Consider the following 21,130-nt stretch of genomic DNA (forward strand, 5'->3'; position numbering starts at 1 on the left):
CAGCAGGAGTCTCCTGATGGAGGTCGCTGCTCCCAGTATGAGGTGATGCACTGTCTGCAGAACCGGTGTCCACAGCTGGTAGAGACTGGATCCTTCAGGACGTCCTGACACAGAGCACAGCTGGACAGATGCTCCTCCACAGGAACACGACTCTTCCTCTTCCCTCTGTGGAGAGGAACACATCCTTTATAGCACTTTACATTAGTGGAGCTGATTCTCACCAAAGGTACAACAAGGTGACAAATTCTAGTTTGATATTTTAAAAAGGTTTCTATATTATATATCTTCATGATCAGGTAGATAGTTTAAGCATACTGTCTGGATTCATGACATCACCTAGAGGAGCACATAGCACTAGTCCGGTCGGGTGCTGGTGTCCGGAATAGTTCGCTTGACAGGAACCATTGTTACGGCCCCAACCTCTACTCCGCGGTAGTGGCTCGTACTGAGACCCGCAACATGAAAGAATACACGCAATAACCGGTACTTGGTAATGAGCATTTATTGATAATCAGCCGTTTGTTCACACAAGCGAAACGGGAAACAAAAAGTGGTCTGGAGGACTGGCCAAAAGGAACAAACAGAAGGAGGGAACCCACACAAGCCAGCCACACCACGGGCCGTGGGACCTAGAGCTCCCCCCCCTAACCAGAAATCAAATATAAACCCTATGGGAAACAAAATAAAGCAGCGAAAACTGGACTACCAGGTCCTCCAGGCTAAACATAAACACATCTGCAAAAATATGGCCTACAGCTCAAAATGGGCTGCCAAAATCTGTATATGGTTCGTTATTTGGTTTTTCCGTTTCAAAACCGAATAGGAAAACTGAAAAACCAGTTCTGTTTTTTTCTGTTTTTTTAGTTTTTCTGTTTTAAAACCAAAACGAAAAAACGGAAAACAAAGAAAACTACGTTATTCTGTTTTTAAACTAAAACAGGAAAACAGATATATCAACGTTTTGGTTTTGTTTGTATGATTTACAGATAATCCAGTGAATGCTGGGAAAACGAGGAGAAGGCGCATTATGAAGGAGATGTCCGGTCGCACAGTGTGTGTGTGTGTGTGTGTGTGTGTGTGTGTGTGTGTGTGTGTGTGTGTGTGTGTGTGTGTGTGTGTGTGTGTGTGTGTGTGTGTGTGTGTGTGTGTGTGTGTGTGTGTGTGTGTGTGTGTGTGTGTGTGGTGTGTGTGTGTGTTGTGTGTGTTGTTGTGTGTGTGTGTGTGTGTTGTCTGTACGACCGGTACATTAATGGGAAACCCTAAATGTTTGAGCACCCTCTATGAAACGTCAAGCTACACCACAGCACCCCCAAAATAAATCTCTGGCGCCGCCACTGAGCCTGCAACCCTGTTTTGAAGAAATGTGCAGTGCCAAACAGGCTCATTGCAGCCACTAATGATGTGATAAGACACACTTTGCCAAATATCAGCCTTTTCTTTCTTTTCATTTTTTTGCACAGATTGCAAAGTGGCAAAGTATTATAACTTATTGTTCTAGCAAAGGGATTGCACAATTGTATTATGTATTTATTTTTTTACCACACAGACCTATGGAGCATTGTTTTATTATCACTGTTCTAGCAAAGGAATGCACACGTTCATATTGATGTATTTTAATAAATGTTAACTTGGCCCATTACGTGACTATTTGTGTTGGGGGGGCCCGACTTTTTTTTTTCTCCAAAGGGGGGGCCTGACAGAAAAAGTTTGAGAACCACTGGATTAGCTTGATTTAAAGGTCACGTATCATGCTATTTTTAGGCAATAGCATAGGTCTGGTACCAAATGTTCTGGTCAAAAAATCAAACAGATCACCCATTCTAGCCATGCCACATATCCCTCTATTTCACTTCCTGTTACAAAAGTGCTGATTCTGGGTATAAAGATTTTTTTCTTCTTTTAAACTGAAAAAAAAAAAAATCAGAGGGGGCGGAGCTTATGCCGGCTCATGCGGGACCTGGCAGATACTGTCTAAAATGCTGCGGTGATGAAACGCTAGGATTATTAGATCAAGGATTATTTCTGAAACAGTATGGAGCTCAAAGGCTTTCTCTCTTGCCGGTTATACCACAAGGTGAGTTCCTTTTTATATCCTGCTTCTTACACATGCTCTCCAGTACAGCTTAGCTCTGAGTGTTAACGATGCTTGCTAATGTAAACAAAGACTATTACGTCCAAAACACGTCGGGAATTGTTTCTGATACAGCAACGTTTCTGATAGGGCCGTGGGTCCACCATGCAATATGATTTACGTCATATCGGACGCAAATCTGGATCAGCTCCGTTGTAGCCCCGTTTTTAGAGATTTGGGTACGGAAGAAAAGAGAGAGGGTTTTATTTTCTGACGCTGCGTGAGTTCCCTGACGCACCGGGGACACATATTTATGTAGAAAATACATCAAAAAGTGCATTTTGCATGATAGGTCCCCTTTAACACAAAGTTCAACATGTCAAGTGTGAGGATGGTTTCACTAGTAGATCATTTACTATCGCTGATCGCCAAGGAGCAAGAGTTCAATTAAACTTTGTTACTGTACACTACTGAGTTTCTTTACTCCGATCATTAAAGAACAGTTGAGATTATCAGATGATATAAAAACTGAATCCTCTTCAGGTCAGTTTACAATAGAAACAGACTCTTACTTTGTTTCTGAGGGTCCAGGTTCATTACTGAAGACTATAGGTAATTCTTTAGACCGGTCACTCTTCAGAGACAGACAGCTGGAGACTGAACACGTGTCCTCTTCCTCACTCATCTTCTCCAGCCTGAGAGATAAACCAGTAACAACACACACACACACACACACACACACACACACACACACACACACACACACACTCACACACACACACACACACACACACACACACACACACACACACACACACACACACACACACACACACTCACACACACACACACGCACGCACACACGCACGCACACACACGCACACACACACGCACGCACACGTGCACACACACACACACACACACACACACACACACACACACACACACATTATAACAGCATTATTTAAATCTAAACCATCATAATGATAAACTTTGGTTTCTGACAGGCCGCTCTCCATTTTGTCTGCGCTGGGCGGTTTCCTGTTATGTAACTCTGATGAATTAGAAGCCAGGAAATTAAAACGTTTACAACATTTGAAAATGTCACCGTGGATTCTAGAAAAAAAAGATTTTTTTTCGATAACCCATTTCGTTATACTAACATTATAAACCTTCATGACATTCATGATTTACTCTGTTAGACTATAGTCTAAATCATGAATGTCTTAAAAACCCAGCAGAGCCTGGTGTTAACACTCACCCTGTTTTCTTCCTCCTGCTGTCGAAGTATGAAATGGAGTCAGGCCGTCTGACTACATATTTTCCCTTTTATGTCCTCACCTGTCTGCCGCTCCTCCCTTTGTTTCATAACCTGCTGAACAGGAACACACAGGGATTATTTTCAGTAAGATAAACATGCAGCTAAAAACAAGCAGAACAGAGTTATTAAATAGAAAATAAAAACCACAGTGTGAAAATAACCCAGTACAAGTCAACATCCAGTATTCAAAACCTCACTAAAGTTAAAGTAGGCCTATGCAGGTGTACTTCTGCATCGTATTCTATAAAATCATGTGTCCTGAGAAAACCACATATTGCTTAAGAGTCAACTTTTCATGAGTGTCTCTGAGAAACAGCCGTATTACATGCTGCATTTCCCTAGTAGAAGTGTAAAGGTAATGAACTTAAGTAATGTAGAAGTACCTTACATGTGTACTCTTTTTAAAGCACTGGATTAGCAGATCCTTAGCTGAAGCACCTCATACTCTGTGCTGTTCAGTAGGTTGATGGGGGAGGGGCGATCCAGTGTTGTTGTTATGACAGCACCTCCGTCTGTAGGTCCATTCCCCCTGAGCCCCAGCGCCTGCTGACCTCTCAGGCTGACCTCAAAATATTAAGTGATGGAACCAAGTTATCGTATTGATGTACTTTTGAAACTATTTAAGATAAGCCTTACTGCATTACTAAAAACTGACTACTATGGAAGTTTTATAAAAAATCCTCAATATAACTTGAAGATTACTATCATTCTTTTCTTAAAAGTGCTTCAATATAACTTGAATACAATTAAAAACAGCAACAGAATTAGTGTTTCCTCATTTATAGGATTTTCAAAGAAAATAATATATTTGGATTTCACCCCTTTGTAAACAACATTTTGATTAGCATAGTTACCGTTCACAACTTGAATGTTAAATAAGAATATGAATTCTTGTGACTTATTTATACATATTTAGTTAATGATAATCCTCTAACTGATATTTTCATTAACACTCTGCCCTGAAATAAAATCTCTTTATGAACAATTGTATTTGTTAACGGACAATTGTTCCATTTTAGATTTAAAAAAGTTAAAGATAAATACAAAAAATAATAAAATATTTTTATAAAATAAAGAGTTGAAGTAAGAATTTTGAATAAAATAAAATATTTTAATTATAGTAAATAATAGTCCACAAAACACATTCATTTCATTTAAAAACAGTGTCTTTAATATACGTTTCATCAGGTAACGTCATGTAAAATGTAGAATGCATAATCGTTGTGTAACACCCACCCTCCACCTATAAAGCTTCAGATAGTTCAGATTTACATGATATGAAAATGGTTATATATAAAGCACTTACATATTTTATAAGGAACAACAATAAGGGAACATTCAAGGGGCAATGTGCTGCTCCAGTGATAAGCAGTGATTTCCAACATGGGGGGTGGGGTCCCCAACAGGTCGCATTATGATGACGTTGGAGGGGCTGTGAGATATTATTAAAAAAGGAAACACACAATTCATCTGTTGCACACACATTATGTTTTTTATGGACTAATCTTTGCTGTTTTTCTTGTGAATTACTGGATAATATTACTTCTTTGGACCCCTTAATATCAAAATAAAGAAAAGAAAATCACTCTTTGGTTGAAATGGTCAAGTGTGAGACATTTACATTACGTTTGTTATTATACATGCCTTATTTTAAAGGGTTACAAGCCGACAACTTTTGGAACCAGTGATCAGTAGGATGTTATTCTGTCAAGGTATTTGGTTTTATGGACAGAATCATTATGGATGCTGGAGGTAGCAAGGCTGAGGGTCCTTAACAGCATCTCAGGCATAGCTTTATCACGCATGAGTAAAAACAATCAGAAGTCTAGTTTCAGTCCTGAAGACACGGAGGCTCCAGCTTGTGCCAGGTAGTTTGGGAACGCAGGGTCGGACCCGGATGTTTTTCCCGTTTCCTGGTCAGTAGGCATCAGTGCGGCGCCGTGAACCTGCTGCCACAGCTGAGTGTTGTGAGCGACTCCCTGCCGCTTCAAGTATCCCTGCTGACAAAACAGCGGCGGCTTGCGGTGGGTTAGGGAGGAGCGGAAACAGGATTCTGAAAGACACAGAAATTATTATTTACATAAAAAAGGTTTTTACAAAATTCATAATTTATAAAAGACACACAAATTAATAAAAAAACACTTTTTCTTAAAGACACAGAAATCCTTTAAAAATAATATTTCTAAAAGACATACAGAAATGATTAAAAATATATATATAATAATTCTAAAAAACTAAAGGAATTATTAAAAAAACAAAATTATTTCTAAAATCATTTTTCTTTTTTTAATGAATTTTTTTCTAAAAACACAGATTATTTTAAATATATATATTTCTAGAAGCCCCAGAAATTATTAAAAAATATATATATATATTTCCAAAAAGACAAGTTATTTAAAAATATATCTTGTTTTGTAAGGCCAAGTAATTATTTTAAATAAATATAAATTATTTCTTAAAAGGCACAGAAATGTAAAAATAAATGTATACAATTTAAAAAAAAAAAATGGTCTGCTATATAATCAATGGTAAATCAATAGTGTTAACCCTTACATTTGCGATTACCATTTTAATAATTAATACACAAATAAATACATGAAAAATAAATAAATTAATTCATAAATTAAAAAAATACTATTTGTATCACAAACAAACAGTTTTACCAGCATAGAAGGCCCTGAGGTCAGTCTGGACACAATGCTCCAGGAAGCGCCGCAGAGGCTGGATATGAGAAATTGGAGTGTCCCATTCTGCGAGGAAGTCCTCCACCATGTGATGCATCGCTTTGGGCCTCGGTAACGGCCAGCCAGTGGGACGCAGCCTCATGTCTTCCTCTGGGGAACAAGAGGAGAACATTAACATACATTCAGAGTTTGTTTTTATTTCTTCCTGAGACAGCATCTCCACTCACCAGTAGGAAGTGTGTCGTAGTAGTATAAAACAGGGTGCAGGAAGTTGGATTTCCAGGCTTTGGTCCAGTCTGTTTCGGCCCTGCTCCGCCCCAGAAAGTCGATCTTGTTGTTCCCGTACTGCATCACCAGGACTATCAGCCCATGTTCGGAGACCTCGTGGCCCGAGACAGAGGAGAACTGAGGCAGAGCCTGGAGAGTAAACTCTTCCACGTATTCACAGTGAGAGCTGAGAGTCAAGGACAGAAGAAAGCATCATTATATAATGAGTATGAAGAAGGGATTAAAAGAGTGGCGCAGTCATGATTTCCAGAAGTAAAAAGCTAATGTTAGATATCAAAATAACACCGTTGGCTCACCCTCGAAGAAGTACAACGTCCCCCAGCACCTGAAACATTTGGTACGGCCCGGAAGCTTCGCTGAGTCGCTTCAGCATCCAGGACTGCAGCTGCGTCGTCAACAGTTTTGTCGACGGCCACAGGTTACTATGGTAACGCTGTTCAAGTACGCGATGTACGGCTCGCACTGTGGCAGAACATTTAAAAAGCGTTTAAGAAAAATCATCTTAAAAGAAAGGAGCAAATGTTTAAAAACTTAAGTAACAAAGCATTAAAACATCATACGAATCATAAAAGACCACACAAGCCACTTGTTAAGAAGTGCTAAAAACACAATACACTGTGGAAAACACAATAAAAACATAGAATAAATTAGAATAAAAGTACACAAGTTACCCAAACGCCTACCCAAACAGGAATGTCTTTAGATGACATTTTAAAAAGTCTACAGAGCCAGGTGTGCCGGCAGAGCGTTCCATAGTTTAGGAGCCACGGCCTCAAATGTACCTGTGTAACGGAAACCATGGACGAAGCCGCCCGCAGATGAGCGGTAGTCTCTGGAGTGAGCAGCTGTTCCCAGAACAAACAGGCCGGGGGTGTTCATCCCTTCATACCACGGCGTCACACTGGGCAACCTGCCTTTAGCATTGTCACTGATGGGAGGGCAGGCAGAGCTATGGAGATAAAACATTATATAAGTAATATACAAATGTACAGAGTCACCAGAGAGAGGCTTTGTTGACAGGGCGGAACATTATGCTACTGGATGAATCAATATTTACATTATGGAGTGGTGGAGGGATGACGTTATTTTGTAGATTGACCAAGAAGTGAACATCACAAAGGTTCCCTCGATAAAAAGCCAATGGGATTCTTCCATTGGATTTTGGAATATTGCCAAAAACAAGACAAACTGTTATAATACTACTTTTATAATTGTTGAAACATAAATGCATTGCCAGATGTAAAAAGTTAATGTTGGGCTATAAAGGAACTACAGCACGGTCACATGACTTCACGTCACCACCGCTAAGCTAAAGGAGGCTAATGTTGGGCTATAAAGGAACTACAGCACGGTCACATGACTTCACGTCACCACCGCTAAGCTAAAGGCGGCTAATGTTGGGCTATAAAGGAACTACAGCACGGTCACATGACTTCACGTCACCACCGCTAAGCTAAAGGCGGCTAATGTTGGGCTATAAAGGAACTACAGCACGGTCACATGACTTCACGTCACCACCGCTAAGCTAAAGGCGGCTAATGTTGGGCTATAAAGGAACTACAGCACGGTCACATGACTTCACGTCTCCACCGCTAAGCTAAAGGCAGCTAATGTTGGGCTATAAAGGAACTACAGCACGGTCACATGACTTCACGTCACCACCGCTAAGCTAAAGGCGGCTAATGTTGGGCTATAAAGGAACTACAGCACGGTCACATGACTTCACGTCACCACCGCTAAGCTAAAGGAGGTTAATGTTGGACGTGATGACGTTTAGTCGTCTCATTTAGACACATAAACCCAACCAAAAAACATTGACTATGAGATAAGTTAACTAGAATTGCTGAATCGCTTACTTATTTCCAGGTTTAGGACTCATTTTTGCACCACTCTTTATAATAATCCTACCATTAATACCTGTCAAACACGCTGAAGTTGAATCTGAACCCGAGGCATCGAATCACTCGGTCGTAGGGCTTTCGCATGGAGAAGTTATCGATGTGATACCCTGGCATTTCCTCTCCTGACACGTCAGAGCCGTTCTTCTTCTCCTGGTGTTGAATGTGCTTCTTTAGAGTCAGGTATAACTTCGCTTTATTCTGAGCGCCCGCTCTCCTGCTGCTCTTCTCTTTTCGTTGAGTGATGCCTATTTTGTCCAGACGAGCCTCCGCCAACCCATCTAGAGACTTCAGCTGATATGTGTCGATAAGGTCATTATTCACAGCTCTGAAAAACAAAAACAAAAAGGTACATTTAGAGTAAAAGTGCTTATAACTCTAATGAAGAACAGTTGGTGAAGTTGTAATTAAGGACACATGTTCCCAACTGGGTCCTTCTGCAGTTGCAATGGGGTAGCTACGTTAAAATGTGAGAAAATAAACATTACACTGATTTAATGAGAAATGTATATCCAAATATTGAGTGAGGTCTAAATAAATAAGTAAATTAGTTAGTGAGTGGGCAGAGATAAACAATTAGCTTAAAGTAATTAAACAATGTTTTGGGAATAACTGTCTTTAAGGCTTTGATTAATTGTGAAATAGAAAAAAGTAACGGATAAATACTATTTTAAAGGTCCCATGTTTTGGCCATTTCTACTGATCATAATTCCATTGTTGAGGTCTACTAAAATAAATGTATATTGTGCAATTTTCCAAACTCACATTGGTTTCTCATACAGCATCTCTGTATAGTATGTGTATTCACTCTCTGTCCTAAACGGCTTGTTGGAGCTCCTGCCCCCCCCTCCCTGTGAGCCCAGTGGCCGTCGGCGAGACAGCGAGACGCCGCGGAACTCAGCCTGGGCACACACGCACACCCGCAGCCTGGCTGGGAGTTTGTGTGTGTGCCCAGGCTGAGTTCCGCGGTGTCTCGCTGTCTCGCCGACCCCACACCAGTGAGCCAGCTCACACTGTCCCGCTCCTCGCAGCAGCGAGCCTTGCAACGTCCCGCCGAGTGTGTGTGTGTGTGTGTGTGTGTGAGGAAGTCCGCGGATTGGTCCAAACGTAACGGCTCCGCTGACGTAACGTAACGGCTCTATACCCGAAATACGTCACTATACCCAAGAAGTAAACAATGGAAAAAGAGAAATCTCCAACGAGGCCTTCTGGGGCAGCATAGACAGGTCTTTTCTGTGTTAGAGTTTTACTCGCTACAGGGTGTACTTTGAGGGTTTGTTACTCTGCAGACCGTTTACATGCAGAAAAAGCTACATAACACAAGGGGACGGGTAATAACCAGAAAAGCATGACATGGGACCTTTAAACAGTTTGCTCAAGGTAAAAATTAAAAGCTCAAATAAAAGTTAAGTAGTAGTTAAAACACTAAGAACATTGGTTAAAATAGTAAGCTAAAAGTAGAATAGATTTTTTTTTAAGTAATCTTAAAATAATGGATGACTCGCTAAGATAGTTAGCTTAAAGTAATTGATAAATAGCTAAAATAATATCTTAAATAACCAAATTAGCAGTCGAAATAGTGAGCTAAAAGCAGTGCATAAATGGCTAAAATAGTAAGCTAATAGCAAGCGATATACTTTTGAATTAGATGAATGAAGAAGTATGAATGCAGACTTGAACAAAACTGGCCTAAACACGACCAATTAAATTGAAAATAGTATTGTAAATATCCACTTTGAAGTGTTAAATAACATCTAGTTTAACATAAAATAATGGTGTCAGGCCTGAAGAATTCATAGGGTTGAGGGGACTACATCTAAAAGAAAGGTTTGGAAGCCCTGATGTGCAAACAGCCTCCAGCAAACAGACACAATAGATAGCAGTAGAAACCAAATCTTAACCCTACCTGAGATCTCCGACATAATGTGTTTGCCAGGCCAGTCGGACCGGGCTGGAGCTCAGCATGTGGACCTTGCTCGCTCTTCCCAAGATGCTCTGGGCCGTTTCAAAGGCCGAGTTCCCCTTCCCCAGAATAAGGACGGCCTGGTCCTTGTAGTCCTCAGGATCGGTGGAGATGGACTCGTAGCCTTCAACCAGGTCAGAACCCACAAACTCCACCTTCTGAGGAACCCACAAACCTGTGGCCACCAGGAGGACGCTGAGGGAGAGGATCAAAATCATCACGTTTTATTAAAAGAGCCGATTATCACGAAAGATAACAGGGCTTAGTTGAATACTCGATTCTGATTGGTCAATATGGACATTTTAGAGGTTGTTAATACTTGATAACAAATTGCTGCTATGCATAACATCACCATTGCTAAGGAGGATCAAGGGAGAGAAGGAAATAATGCATATGTATAAATGTGTCTGTTGATTGTGTATATATATATATATATATATATATATATATATATATATATATATATATATATATATAGATATAGGTATATACATATTTTTTTACATATTTTTATATATCTTGTTATTGTATTCGGGATTGTGGGAAACGGTATTTTGATCTCTCTGTCTGTACACACAAACTGAAAGATTGACAATAAAGTTGACTTTGAAAGAGGTTAAAAGACAAACAGTGGACGTCAGATAAGGCTTTCCCACATACATGTAAATATATATAATATGTATATATGACCCAAATATGTATATATGTTCATTTTAATTCATTTCTTATTTAAAAGTTACTTAATATTTATATAATTGTATTTGTATCTTTCATTTTATTAATCTCTAATCTGTGTGAATCTGTGCCGTCCTGTTTTTCATTCTTACCCTGTTGCTGTTGAACTACTGAATTTCCCCAAGGGGATTAAAAAAGGTCCATCTTATCTTATCTTATCTGACCCAACGTAAGCCTGATCCAGCCAGGTGTTCCACTACCTGCATGTGTAGTCTGCAGCATGTTGGTCCGTCAGGATGTAGCTCCTGTTTTTGGGCGACTGCACCGCCCTGATCCTCCCGATGTCCACACCGTACCGGACCCTCAGCCCGAGCTCCTTCTCAAACATGGACAGGTAGAGGGGGAAGGCGTCGGCCGGCGGGTAAAACTCAGAGCTCACTCTCTTCATCAGGAGGTCGGGGTGATCGCTCAGCAGCGAGTTCCAGTCGTGGCGCAGGTTGAACTCTCGGTTCTGCCTTCCTGTGTGGATCTTGTTGATGCTGATGAGCTTCCTGTGCCGGGGATACCTTGAAGGACAAAACAGAGCAGAGAAGGCAAAGGTGATTCAGAGGGTAGACCATGGATGTTTACAGAGAGAGCTGGATACAGCGTTGGAGGCGTGGCCCGTTCACACAACGTCATCACGCCCAACATTAGCCGCCTTTAGCTTAGCGGTGGTGACTGTGCCGTAGTTCCTTTATAGCCCAACATTAGCCACCTTTAGCTTAGCGGTGGTGACGTGAAGTCATGTGACCGTGCCGTAGTTCCTTTATAGCCCAACATTAGCCACCTTTAGCTTAGCGGTGGTGACGTGAAGTCATGTGACCGTGCTGTAGTTCCTTTATAGCCTAACGTTAGCTTTTTACTTGAGAAATCATAAAGTGGTGTTAATAGGTGAAGATTATCCTGCTGAACAAGATGTGGAAATATCAGAAATGTGTGTTTGCAGCAGATCTAGATTTCTGCAGTTTTCCAAAAGCCAATGGAAATACCCCATTGCTATTGTCGAGAAAACCCTTGCGAACTTTTCACTTTTAGGATATAATGATCTGAATACGGGCTATGATATGCTCATTTACGGACATCCCTTTTCCAATGTGAGTCAATGGGATAAAGTATTTTTGGGCCCAATGACACAGAAGTTGTAGTCCCACTGTTCGGTGCATGGCGTACTTTTCTTAAAGGTGTAGGATAGACAGTTACAATTTTTCTTCTGCAATTTCTGTGGGCTTCTTTACCATACGACAAGTTTCAAAATGGTTTCCTACTTGTTAAAGAAGCTGCCCGGTCCTGAGTTCCTCTCCAGGATGATGTAGTCTCTTTTGGCCTTGGACAGGAAGAAGCCCATCTGCAGCCCTGCAGGCCCGGCTCCCAGCACACAGTAACCAAAGCGCCGGCTGCCATTGTGTTGGTTATCAGACGAGCATTTCACACAGCCAATCAAGAGGAGGAGGATTAAACAAGGGAGGTTTGAATCCATTACCTGTTGGACACAAAGCAACGTGTGTCAGTATTGCATAAGAAACCATAAAGAAAATCCATTAGGTAGTTAGAATATTGTAGGACCATAAGATATCTATCATCCCCCCCGCAAGTGGTGTAATGTAATGAAGTACATTTACTTAAATACTGAATTTAAGTACGAGGTATTGAGGTACTTCCACCATACACAAGTATTTTCATGTTATGCTACTTTGTACTTGTACTCCACTATGTTATGGAAACCTGTAGATTTTGAATGCAGGACTTTCAATTGTAACAGTATTTTTACAATTCAGTACTGCTACATTTACCTAATTAAACAATCTGAGTATTTGTGTACACCTCTGGGTACTAGTTAAACTTACTAAGACAACATATGTAATTAAATGACAGTTACTAATCAAAGTGTTGGTAAATACAAAGGGGTTACATCCAAATATATTTATTTTTAGTGTCCAAAATGTAATAAATTAGAAGTATATAGTTGAATAAAATGAAAATACTCAGGTAAAGTACCTCAAAATTGTACTTAAGTACAGTACATGAGTACATGCAATGCTGAAATGTAATGAAGTACATTTACGCAAATACTGTACAGTTTTGAGGTACTTGTACTTTGCTTGAGGATTCCCATGTTGTATAAGGCCTACTTTAAGTATATTTTTACGCCAAAACGTTTGTACTTTTACTCAAGTAATATTAAATACATTTGAACTTGCAACAGTATTTTTACAAATCAGTATTACTACTTTTAAATGAGAACTCCTTCCACCATTAAGTAGGCTACTACAACTACCTTAAAATGTTAGGCTACTTAAGTACAGTATTAGTATTACAAACATGTTTTTATGCAGTGTTATGAAGTAACTCCATAACACTGCATTATTCACTCCCTGCATGTGGGCCATGATTAGCCAACATTAACACCTCTACTGCTGAAAACATCCACAAATCCAAAATAATATGGCGACCCACTAGACACACATGCATCTAATGCGATAATATATAATATACCGACTTTAAATAGGTGTAAACGTGCATTTAGACAGCATGTAATCCCCCGGGTGTGCAGCAGCTCTCCAGCCGACGGTTAGTGCCTCTCCTGGGGATGCGGCTCTGCCATCGACCGGTGAACAGATGAGTGTCCGGAGTTATGATCCATAAACACACCATTACCTTTTACATCAGGCGATCCCTTGAACGCAGCATGTGTAGTTCAGCATGTATGAAGTCTACATGTTTACTGTGGAGCATTTTAAAGTGTGTGTGTGTGTGTGTGTGTGTGTGTGTGTGTGTGTATGTGTGTGTGTGTTTGTGTGTATGAAATCCGCTACAAGGCTACAACACACTTCCCCCTCAACACACACCAATGGAGGCTGCTTGCATAAGGGGGCGGGGCTACAACATACCAGACAGGGGAGAGGGGCTGGATCTCACTGGGTTGTTGTGATGAGGAGTGTCCACAAAGTGTGTTTAATCAACCTAAATAATCTCTATGACTCAATTAGAATGTAATAATAAACCTTACATGACATGATATATCTTCAGAGGTGGAAGAAGTACTCTAGTATTCTACTTAAGTAAAAGTAGCAGCACAAATGTGTGAAAATACTTGGTAAAGTTAGTCTCCTGCAAAACGTGCTTTTAGTAAAAGTACTGAAACATTAAAAGTACTTATTATGTGTAATGTCTGGATTATGATCATTGATGCATTAGTTGGTTTTGTCACAGCTGGTAAAGGTATAAATATATATATATAAATAATGATACATTTTTTAGAGTAATCATCATATCCCTGTTGTGTTTGTTGGTGTATTTAAATGTATATAAAATATATTTAATTTTTACTTTTATATAAACATTTGAATCTTTTTTTTTAATAGTTATATATTCTTTTTGAATATTATAATATTTACAAGGTTTCTGCCACATCATGTTTTCAGATTTCCTCTCTTTATTCACAGAACTGCTTTGTCATGTTTAAGCCTCAGTAGTCACACTTCCTATTTTACTTAAACTTAAGATACATTTCCCTTTTTAATGTATTTATTAGTTTAAAGAATGCAGTATTTTTACCTTAGAATGAGCCCTTTATAGTATATCCATATGAAGTGGGTCATTGGAAGTATTAATCATGCAGTCTGGCGCTTTATTACTAATATATATTATGTTATATTACAAAAATAAAGTACATGTACCTCATTATTTGACTTATTTACAGTACTTGCGTAAATGTATTTCTTTACATTTCACCACTAAGTGTTTTTTATCTAGAGTGAGCATTAAGTAGAGTTTTTGATTTTGCCTCATCATGTTTTCAGATGTCCTCTCTACATGCCTTGTCATGTTTAAGCCTCAGCAGATTGATGACTCGCATCAAACCCCACTCACACTTCCCATGTGACTCAGCAGAAAGTCACATATATATATAAACACAGGCGACACAGAGCCGAGAGGAAACAGAGGACCGAGCAGCCTTCAGTTTATCACAGGTGCATTTCAACATTTTTAAATACAGAGCAACCATTTGTTCCAGTCTGCAGAGATGGAGACCATGAAGAGTGCCAGGAAGAATGATACAGAGGACGTCGGCAGGTAGGACTTAGGTTTTATTAACCCAATCACAATTCAATTCAATTAAAATGTTTTATTAAGCTACAGTGTAGAAATGGCAATGAAATTATTCTGACCTGAGCTCCTCCCACAATGCAACACATATAATAAAATACAAACTAAAAAGTAGTGCAAAAAGTCTATATACATGTACATAGAATATGATATGTACAAGAACAGAATATGAAATTAAATAAAGTAAATTACGACAAAATTAAGATACGGTTTATTGCGGTGATAACTATGTATATATACTACACACTGCACTGTTTGAACAAACACAGTGTAAACAGCATTGACATTGAAAATATATATATTTGTAATAATGACACTAAAATTAAACATAGGCTGGAGAGGAGGTTAGACAACAACATCAAACAATATTTTATTTTGTTATTTTTTGCCTATTCTTCTGTTGTGATCTCAATGACAATCTTCAATTTTTCAGTGTTATATTATTGTTTTTTCAATATATTTTTATATGTTTTCCAAGGCATTAAAGGTGGGGTATGTGAGTTTGAGAAACCGGCTCGAGATACACTTTTTGTTATATTTCATGGAATGCTCTTAACATCCCGATAGCAATGAATATCTTAAGTGCTTTGACAAAAAATCCATAAAAAAACGTCATCTGTGGAAGCCGTAGTACTGTAAAAAGCACGACCAATCATTTTAGCCGGCCCGGCTAAAGTAACTGGATGGCCTACCTGCCTGTCAGCCTTCCATCTGTGCACAAACTTATCTCGTGCCCTCATTGGTCATGTGCGCGTTCATGTGTGTTGGAGGAGGGGCTCTGTAAGGAAGTAGCAGATTTTCTCCGGTTGTGTATTTTCAAATTCTAGCGATCTCGAGCCGGTTTCTCAAACTTACCTACCCCACCTTTAACTAATACTTTATTTGTCCCTCAATGGGGAAATGTACATGATGACAACAGCAGAACAATTGCTAAGTATGCAGTCGTTATTAATAACACCATAAGTTAAATACAAAAACAAAATAGTTTTATATTTACAGACAGTGTGTGTGTTTTTGTAAATGTTTTCAAAGCCAAATTAGATTTTGAATGCCAAATCTTACTGTAACTTTTTCATCTATATAGATTTGATCAATTATTATTATTTTAAGGATATGATTTTATGGTTTTCGAAGTCCTAGATTTGTCTTTTGCATTTTACTTTGTTTTCCAAAGACAATCTTTAGATGTCTTTTTTGTTAATTCTTTTTAATCCAAATTTAGTTTTTGAAGTCCAAACTTTACCCTAACTGTTCTAGCTCCAGGTTTAAAAGTAAATTACGTTTTTTCGGTATAAAAGTATGTATTTCAAAGCTTTCAACATGATATTTGTTGCATGTTGTTGTGTTTTCCAAAGACAGTGTCAGATTAATATATAAACATGGATATTTGAATAACTGTGTCCTGTTTGTGTTTCCCATCTTCAGTGATTTATCGGAGCAGATTAAAGCAGCCACTAAGGACAGTCATGTGCGAGCTGAAAACACCACGCTGATGCTGGACTACCAGAAAGGGAAGATCACCCTGCCTCAGTACAAGGTAAAACATTGAATGAAGTCAAAGTCAATCTTTCAGTTTGTGTGTACAGACAGAGAGATCGAAATACCGTTTCCCACAATCCCGAATAGAATAACAAGATATATAAAAGTGAAGTACATTTCGTCACGTTTTATGGGATCTGAGTACGCGATAATGTGATTTAATAGATAGAGTGTATCTGTTGTAATTTGTTGACATGTTGTCCCTCAGCTGTTGCTGTGCTCGCTGTATGAGATCTACAGAGCTCTGGAGGAGGAGCTGGACAGAAACGCTTCACATCCCGCCGTCGCTCCCATCTACTTCCCTCAGGAACTCGCTCGTCTGCAAACTCTGGAGAGAGATCTGGAACATTTCTTCGGCTCCGAGTGGAGGCAGAGGGTGATCGTTCCTGCAGCCACGGTCAGATACCAGGAGAGAATACGGAGGGTGAGCGGAGAGGAGGATTATTACTTAACCTCACTTTTGAAAGAAGATTCTCTGATATCCTTAAAGAGGACATGTTCCTCTTTAAAGAGTCCTCTCCTGCTGATGTTCAGGTGTATATCAGTATGTAGTGTCTCTACTTTAAAGAGTCCTCTCCTGCTGATGTTCAGGTGTATATCAGTATGTAGTATCTCTACTTTAAAGAGTCCTCTCCTGCTGATGTTCAGGTGTATATCAGTATGTAGTGTCTCTACTTTAAAGAGTCCTCTCCTGCTGATGTTCAGGTGTATATCAGTATGTAGTGTCTCTACTTTAAAGAGTCCTCTCCTGCTGATGTTCAGGTGTATATCAGTATGTAGTATCTCTACTTTAAAGAGTCCTCTCCTGCTGATGTTCAGGTGTATATCAGTATGTAGTGTCTCTACTTTAAAGAGTCCTCTCCTGCTTATGTTCAGGTGTATATCAGTAGGTAGTGTCTCTACTTTAAAGAGTCCTCTCCTGCTGATGTTCAGGTGTATATCAGTATGTACAGTAGTGTCTCTACTTTAAAGAGTCCTCTCCTGCTGATGTTCAGGTGTATATCAGTATGTACAGTAGTGTCTCTACTTTAAAGAGTCCTCTCCTGCTGATGATCAGGTGTATATCAGTATGTAGTGTCTCTACTTTAAAGAGTCCTCTCCTGTTGATGTTCAGGTGTATATCAGTACGTCTAGTGTACATCTTACACCCTTGCCAAAATGTACATCATATACATTAACCTGGCCAGAATGCAATCTGAAAATGTATCACTTGTGGGGAAAAAGTGTTAATATTCAGGAATGGCTTGATGTCCAAACACCATGTAGTGTCAGGAAACTAATCACATTAACTCATCTAAGTATTACATGAAGGTACTTGTTCTCATACTTCCTCCACCTTTTCAAAATAAGAGCTCTTCTTGTTCCTCAGATCGGTGCAGAGAGTCCTGATCTGCTGGTGGCTCACGCCTACACCCGTTACCTGGGCGACCTGTCAGGGGGTCAGGTGCTGGGGAAGATTACCCAGAAGTCCTTGGGGCTGAGCAGTAAAGATGGACTGTCGTTCTTCTCGTTCCCCGACGTCAGCAGCCCTCATCGCTTCAAACAGCTGTACAGGAGTCGCATGAACAGCATCGAGCTGACGGAGGGGAGGAGGGAGGAGATGCTGAGGGAGGCAAACACCTCCTTCCTGCTCAACATCCAGGTGAGGGGAAGAGTGATGTTCAGGTGTATATCAGTATGTAGTGTCTCTACTTTAAAGAGTCCTCTGCAGCTGATGTTCAGGTGTATATCAGTATGTAGTGTCTCTACTTTAAAGAGTCCTCTCCTGCTGATGTTCAGGTGTATATCAGTATGTAGTGTCTCTACTTTAAAGAGTCCTCTGCAGCTGATGTTCAGGTGTATATCAGTATGTAGTGTCTCTACTTTAAAGAGTCCTCTCCTGCTGATGTTCAGGTGTATATCAGTATGTAGTGTCTCTACTTTAAAGAGTCCTCTCCTGCTGATGTTCAGGTGTATATCAGTATGTAGTGTCTCTACTTTAAAGAGTCCTCTGCAGCTGATGTTCAGGTGTATATCAGTATGTAGTGTCTCTACTTTAAAGAGTCCTCTCCTGCTGATGTTCAGGTGTATATCAGTATGTAGTGTCTCTACTTTAAAGAGTCCTCTCCTGCTGATGTTCAGGTGTATATCAGTATGTAGTGTCTCTACTTTAAAGAGTCCTCTCCTGCTGATGTTCAGGTGTATATCAGTGTGTAGTGTCTCTACTTTAAAGAGTCCTCTCCTGCTGATGTTCAGGTGTATATCAGTATGTAGTGTCTCTACTTTAAAGAGTCCTCTCCTGCTGATGTTCAGGTGTATATCAGTGTGTAGTGTCTCTACTTTAAAGAGTCCTCTCCTGCTGATGTTCAGGTGTATATCAGTGTGTAGTGTCTCTACTTTAAAGAGTCCTCTCCTGCTGATGTTCAGGTGTATATCAGTATGTAGTGTCTCTACTTTAAAGAGTCCTCTCCTGCTGATGTTCAGGTGTATATCAGTGTGTAGTGTCTCTACTTTAAAGAGTCCTCTCCTGCTGATGTTCAGGTGTATATCAGTGTGTAGTGTCTCTACTTTAAAGAGTCCTCTCCTGCTGATGTTCAGGTGTATATCAGTGTGTAGTGTCTCTACTTTAAAGAGTCCTCTCCTGCTGATGTTCAGGTGTATATCAGTGTGTAGTGTCTCTACTTTAAAGAGTCCTCTCCTGCTGATGTTCAGGTGTATATCAGTATGTAGTGTCTCTACTTTAAAGAGTCCTCTCCTGCTGATGCTCAGGTGTATATCAGTGTGTAGTGTCTCTACTTTAAAGAGTCCTCTCCTGCTGATGTTCAGGTGTATATCAGTGTGTAGTGTCTCTACTTTAAAGAGTCCTCTCCTGCTGATGTTCAGGTGTATATCAGTATGGAGTGTCTCTACTTTAAAGAGTCCTCTCCTGCTGATGTTCAGGTGTATATCAGTATGTAGTGTCTCTACTTTAAAGAGTCCTCTCCTGCTGATGTTCAGGTGTATATCAGTATGTAGTATCTCTACTTTAAAGAGTCCTCTCCTGCTGATGTTCAGGTGTATATCAGTATGTAGTGTCTCTACTTTAAAGAGTCCTCTCCTGCTGATGTTCAGGTGTATATCAGTGTGTAGTGTCTCTACTTTAAAGAGTCCTCTCCTGCTGATGTTCAGGTGTATATCAGTATGTAGTGTCTCTACTTTAAAGAGTCCTCTCCTGCTGATGTTCAGGTGTATATCAGTGTGTAGTGTCTCTACTTTAAAGAGTCCTCTCCTGCTGATGTTCAGGTGTATATCAGTGTGTAGTGTCTCTACTTTAAAGAGTCCTCTCCTGCTGATGTTCAGGTGTATATCAGTGTGTAGTGTCTCTACTTTAAAGAGTCCTCTCCTGCTGATGTTCAGGTGTATATCAGTGTGTAGTGTCTCTACTTTAAAGAGTCCTCTCCTGCTGATGTTCAGGTGTATATCAGTATGTAGTGTCTCTACTTTAAAGAGTCCTCTCCTGCTGATGCTCAGGTGTATATCAGTGTGTAGTGTCTCTACTTTAAAGAGTCCTCTCCTGCTGATGTTCAGGTGTATATCAGTGTGTAGTGTCTCTACTTTAAAGAGTCCTCTCCTGCTGATGTTCAGGTGTATATCAGTATGGAGTGTCTCTACTTTAAAGAGTCCTCTCCTGCTGATGTTGTACTACATATGTATATACATGAACAATGTGGTGTCAACAACCAATAATAACTTCAGAATTGTTACGAAAGTCAAAGTGAAACTCCTGAGAAACAGGAAGTGAATCTGTCAAAGTGCTGACTCGTCGTTCTGCTTTTTCCCCTCAGGTTTTTGATGACTTGCAGAAAATGCTGAGTGTCACAACAACAGAAGCCGAGGACCAATCAGAGGGCAACGCTGTCAAATCCAAAAACATGTTCCCGTCTTTACCCAGCATGCAATTCACCGTGGGAGTGTGTGTTGCACTGGCCACGGTTGGATTGGGATTCTACGCTTTGTAGAGGCTCCATTTATATATATATATATATATATATTAATGTGACTCATAGAGTTGCAGACAGGTTCATCGTCTTCCTTGTTATAACATAAAAAACATGGCCAGTATTTTAGGAGTTAAGTCGTTGATCAATGTATATATTTTTTGAAGGATTGTGTACTTGTTTGTTGGATTTTCTGTACATGTGTTTCAAATTTAGGACAAACCTTTATTGAGCCCCTGGGGGAAATTCAGTTTTCCACTCAGTATTGAACAGAGGTGTAAAGTAATTAAGTACATGTACTCAAGTACTGTACTTAAGTTTAATGTTGAGGTACTTGTACTTGAGTATTCCCATGTTATGCTACTTTGTACTTTTCCTCCACTACATGTATTTAGTTACTTCACAGATCTGGATGAATGGTGTGAAATCTAATCAAGTGTTAAATCAGACTTTAGTTCCACCTGGAGTAAATTCACAAGCTACCCTGCAGTATACAAAGTCATTCAAACTAGCTGCACCTTTACCAGCTTTGAGAACACTTTCATGATCAATCATTATAAAACATATCATATATATTATTCTGAAA

General features: G+C 39.7%; 2 protein-coding genes and 1 long non-coding RNA gene across 5 annotated transcripts; 1 reads left to right on the plus strand and 2 right to left on the minus strand.

Moving 5' to 3' along the window:
- Window positions 1–2,651: 2,651 nt before the first annotated feature.
- On the minus strand, window positions 2,652–3,846 carry LOC117479928. The gene is made up of 3 exons (XR_004555603.1): window positions 3,781–3,846; window positions 3,333–3,446; window positions 2,652–2,766 (listed from the first exon to the last, which is right to left on the minus strand). It is a non-coding gene; the product is annotated as an uncharacterized LOC117479928 (long non-coding RNA).
- Window positions 3,847–4,545: 699 nt separating this feature from the next.
- Window positions 4,546–13,743, minus strand: foxred2 (FAD-dependent oxidoreductase domain containing 2). Of its 3 annotated transcripts, none has more exons than XM_034127173.1 (10): window positions 13,598–13,743; window positions 12,208–12,422; window positions 11,161–11,466; window positions 10,169–10,420; window positions 8,282–8,590; window positions 7,147–7,313; window positions 6,661–6,826; window positions 6,304–6,530; window positions 6,056–6,226; window positions 4,546–5,445 (listed from the first exon to the last, which is right to left on the minus strand). In XM_034127173.1, the coding sequence occupies exons 2-10, from the start codon at window positions 12,417–12,419 to the stop codon at window positions 5,210–5,212; spliced, it is 2,046 nt and encodes a 681-aa protein (XP_033983064.1). In that variant the 5' UTR covers window positions 12,420–12,422; window positions 13,598–13,743; the 3' UTR covers window positions 4,546–5,209. The 3 variants fall into 3 exon arrangements, with proteins under 3 accessions (XP_033983064.1, XP_033983063.1, XP_033983065.1); XM_034127172.1 differs by having other exon boundaries at window positions 13,461–13,743; XM_034127174.1 differs by having other exon boundaries at window positions 13,440–13,743.
- Window positions 13,744–14,884: 1,141 nt separating this feature from the next.
- Window positions 14,885–20,886, plus strand: hmox1a (heme oxygenase 1a). Its single transcript, XM_034127114.1, has 5 exons — window positions 14,885–15,016; window positions 16,475–16,586; window positions 16,797–17,012; window positions 17,958–18,230; window positions 20,392–20,886. The coding sequence occupies exons 1-5, from the start codon at window positions 14,967–14,969 to the stop codon at window positions 20,563–20,565; spliced, it is 825 nt and encodes a 274-aa protein (XP_033983005.1). The 5' UTR covers window positions 14,885–14,966; the 3' UTR covers window positions 20,566–20,886.
- The last annotated feature ends 244 nt before the right edge of the window (window positions 20,887–21,130 follow it).

The sequence above is a fragment of the Trematomus bernacchii genome, unplaced genomic scaffold, assembly GCF_902827165.1.
Source record: "Trematomus bernacchii unplaced genomic scaffold, fTreBer1.1, whole genome shotgun sequence".
Lineage (NCBI taxonomy): Eukaryota > Metazoa > Chordata > Actinopteri > Perciformes > Nototheniidae > Trematomus > Trematomus bernacchii.

Coding starts and splice junctions, on each gene's coding strand:
- hmox1a (XM_034127114.1), top strand. CDS start 14,967: ATGGAGACCATGAAGAGTGCCAGGAAGAATGATACAGAGGACGTCGGC. Junction 16,587..16,796: donor TCACCCTGCCTCAGTACAAG/GTAAAACATTGA, acceptor GTTGTCCCTCAG/CTGTTGCTGTGCTCGCTGTA. Junction 18,231..20,391: donor CCTTCCTGCTCAACATCCAG/GTGAGGGGAAGA, acceptor TTTTCCCCTCAG/GTTTTTGATGACTTGCAGAA.
- foxred2 (XM_034127173.1), bottom strand. CDS start 12,419: ATGGATTCAAACCTCCCTTGTTTAATCCTCCTCCTCTTGATTGGCTGT. Junction 8,591..10,168: donor CATTATGTCGGAGATCTCAG/GTAGGGTTAAGA, acceptor TTTGTTTTTCAG/AGCTGTGAATAATGACCTTA. Junction 6,531..6,660: donor GACGTTGTACTTCTTCGAGG/GTGAGCCAACGG, acceptor CTTGACTCTCAG/CTCTCACTGTGAATACGTGG.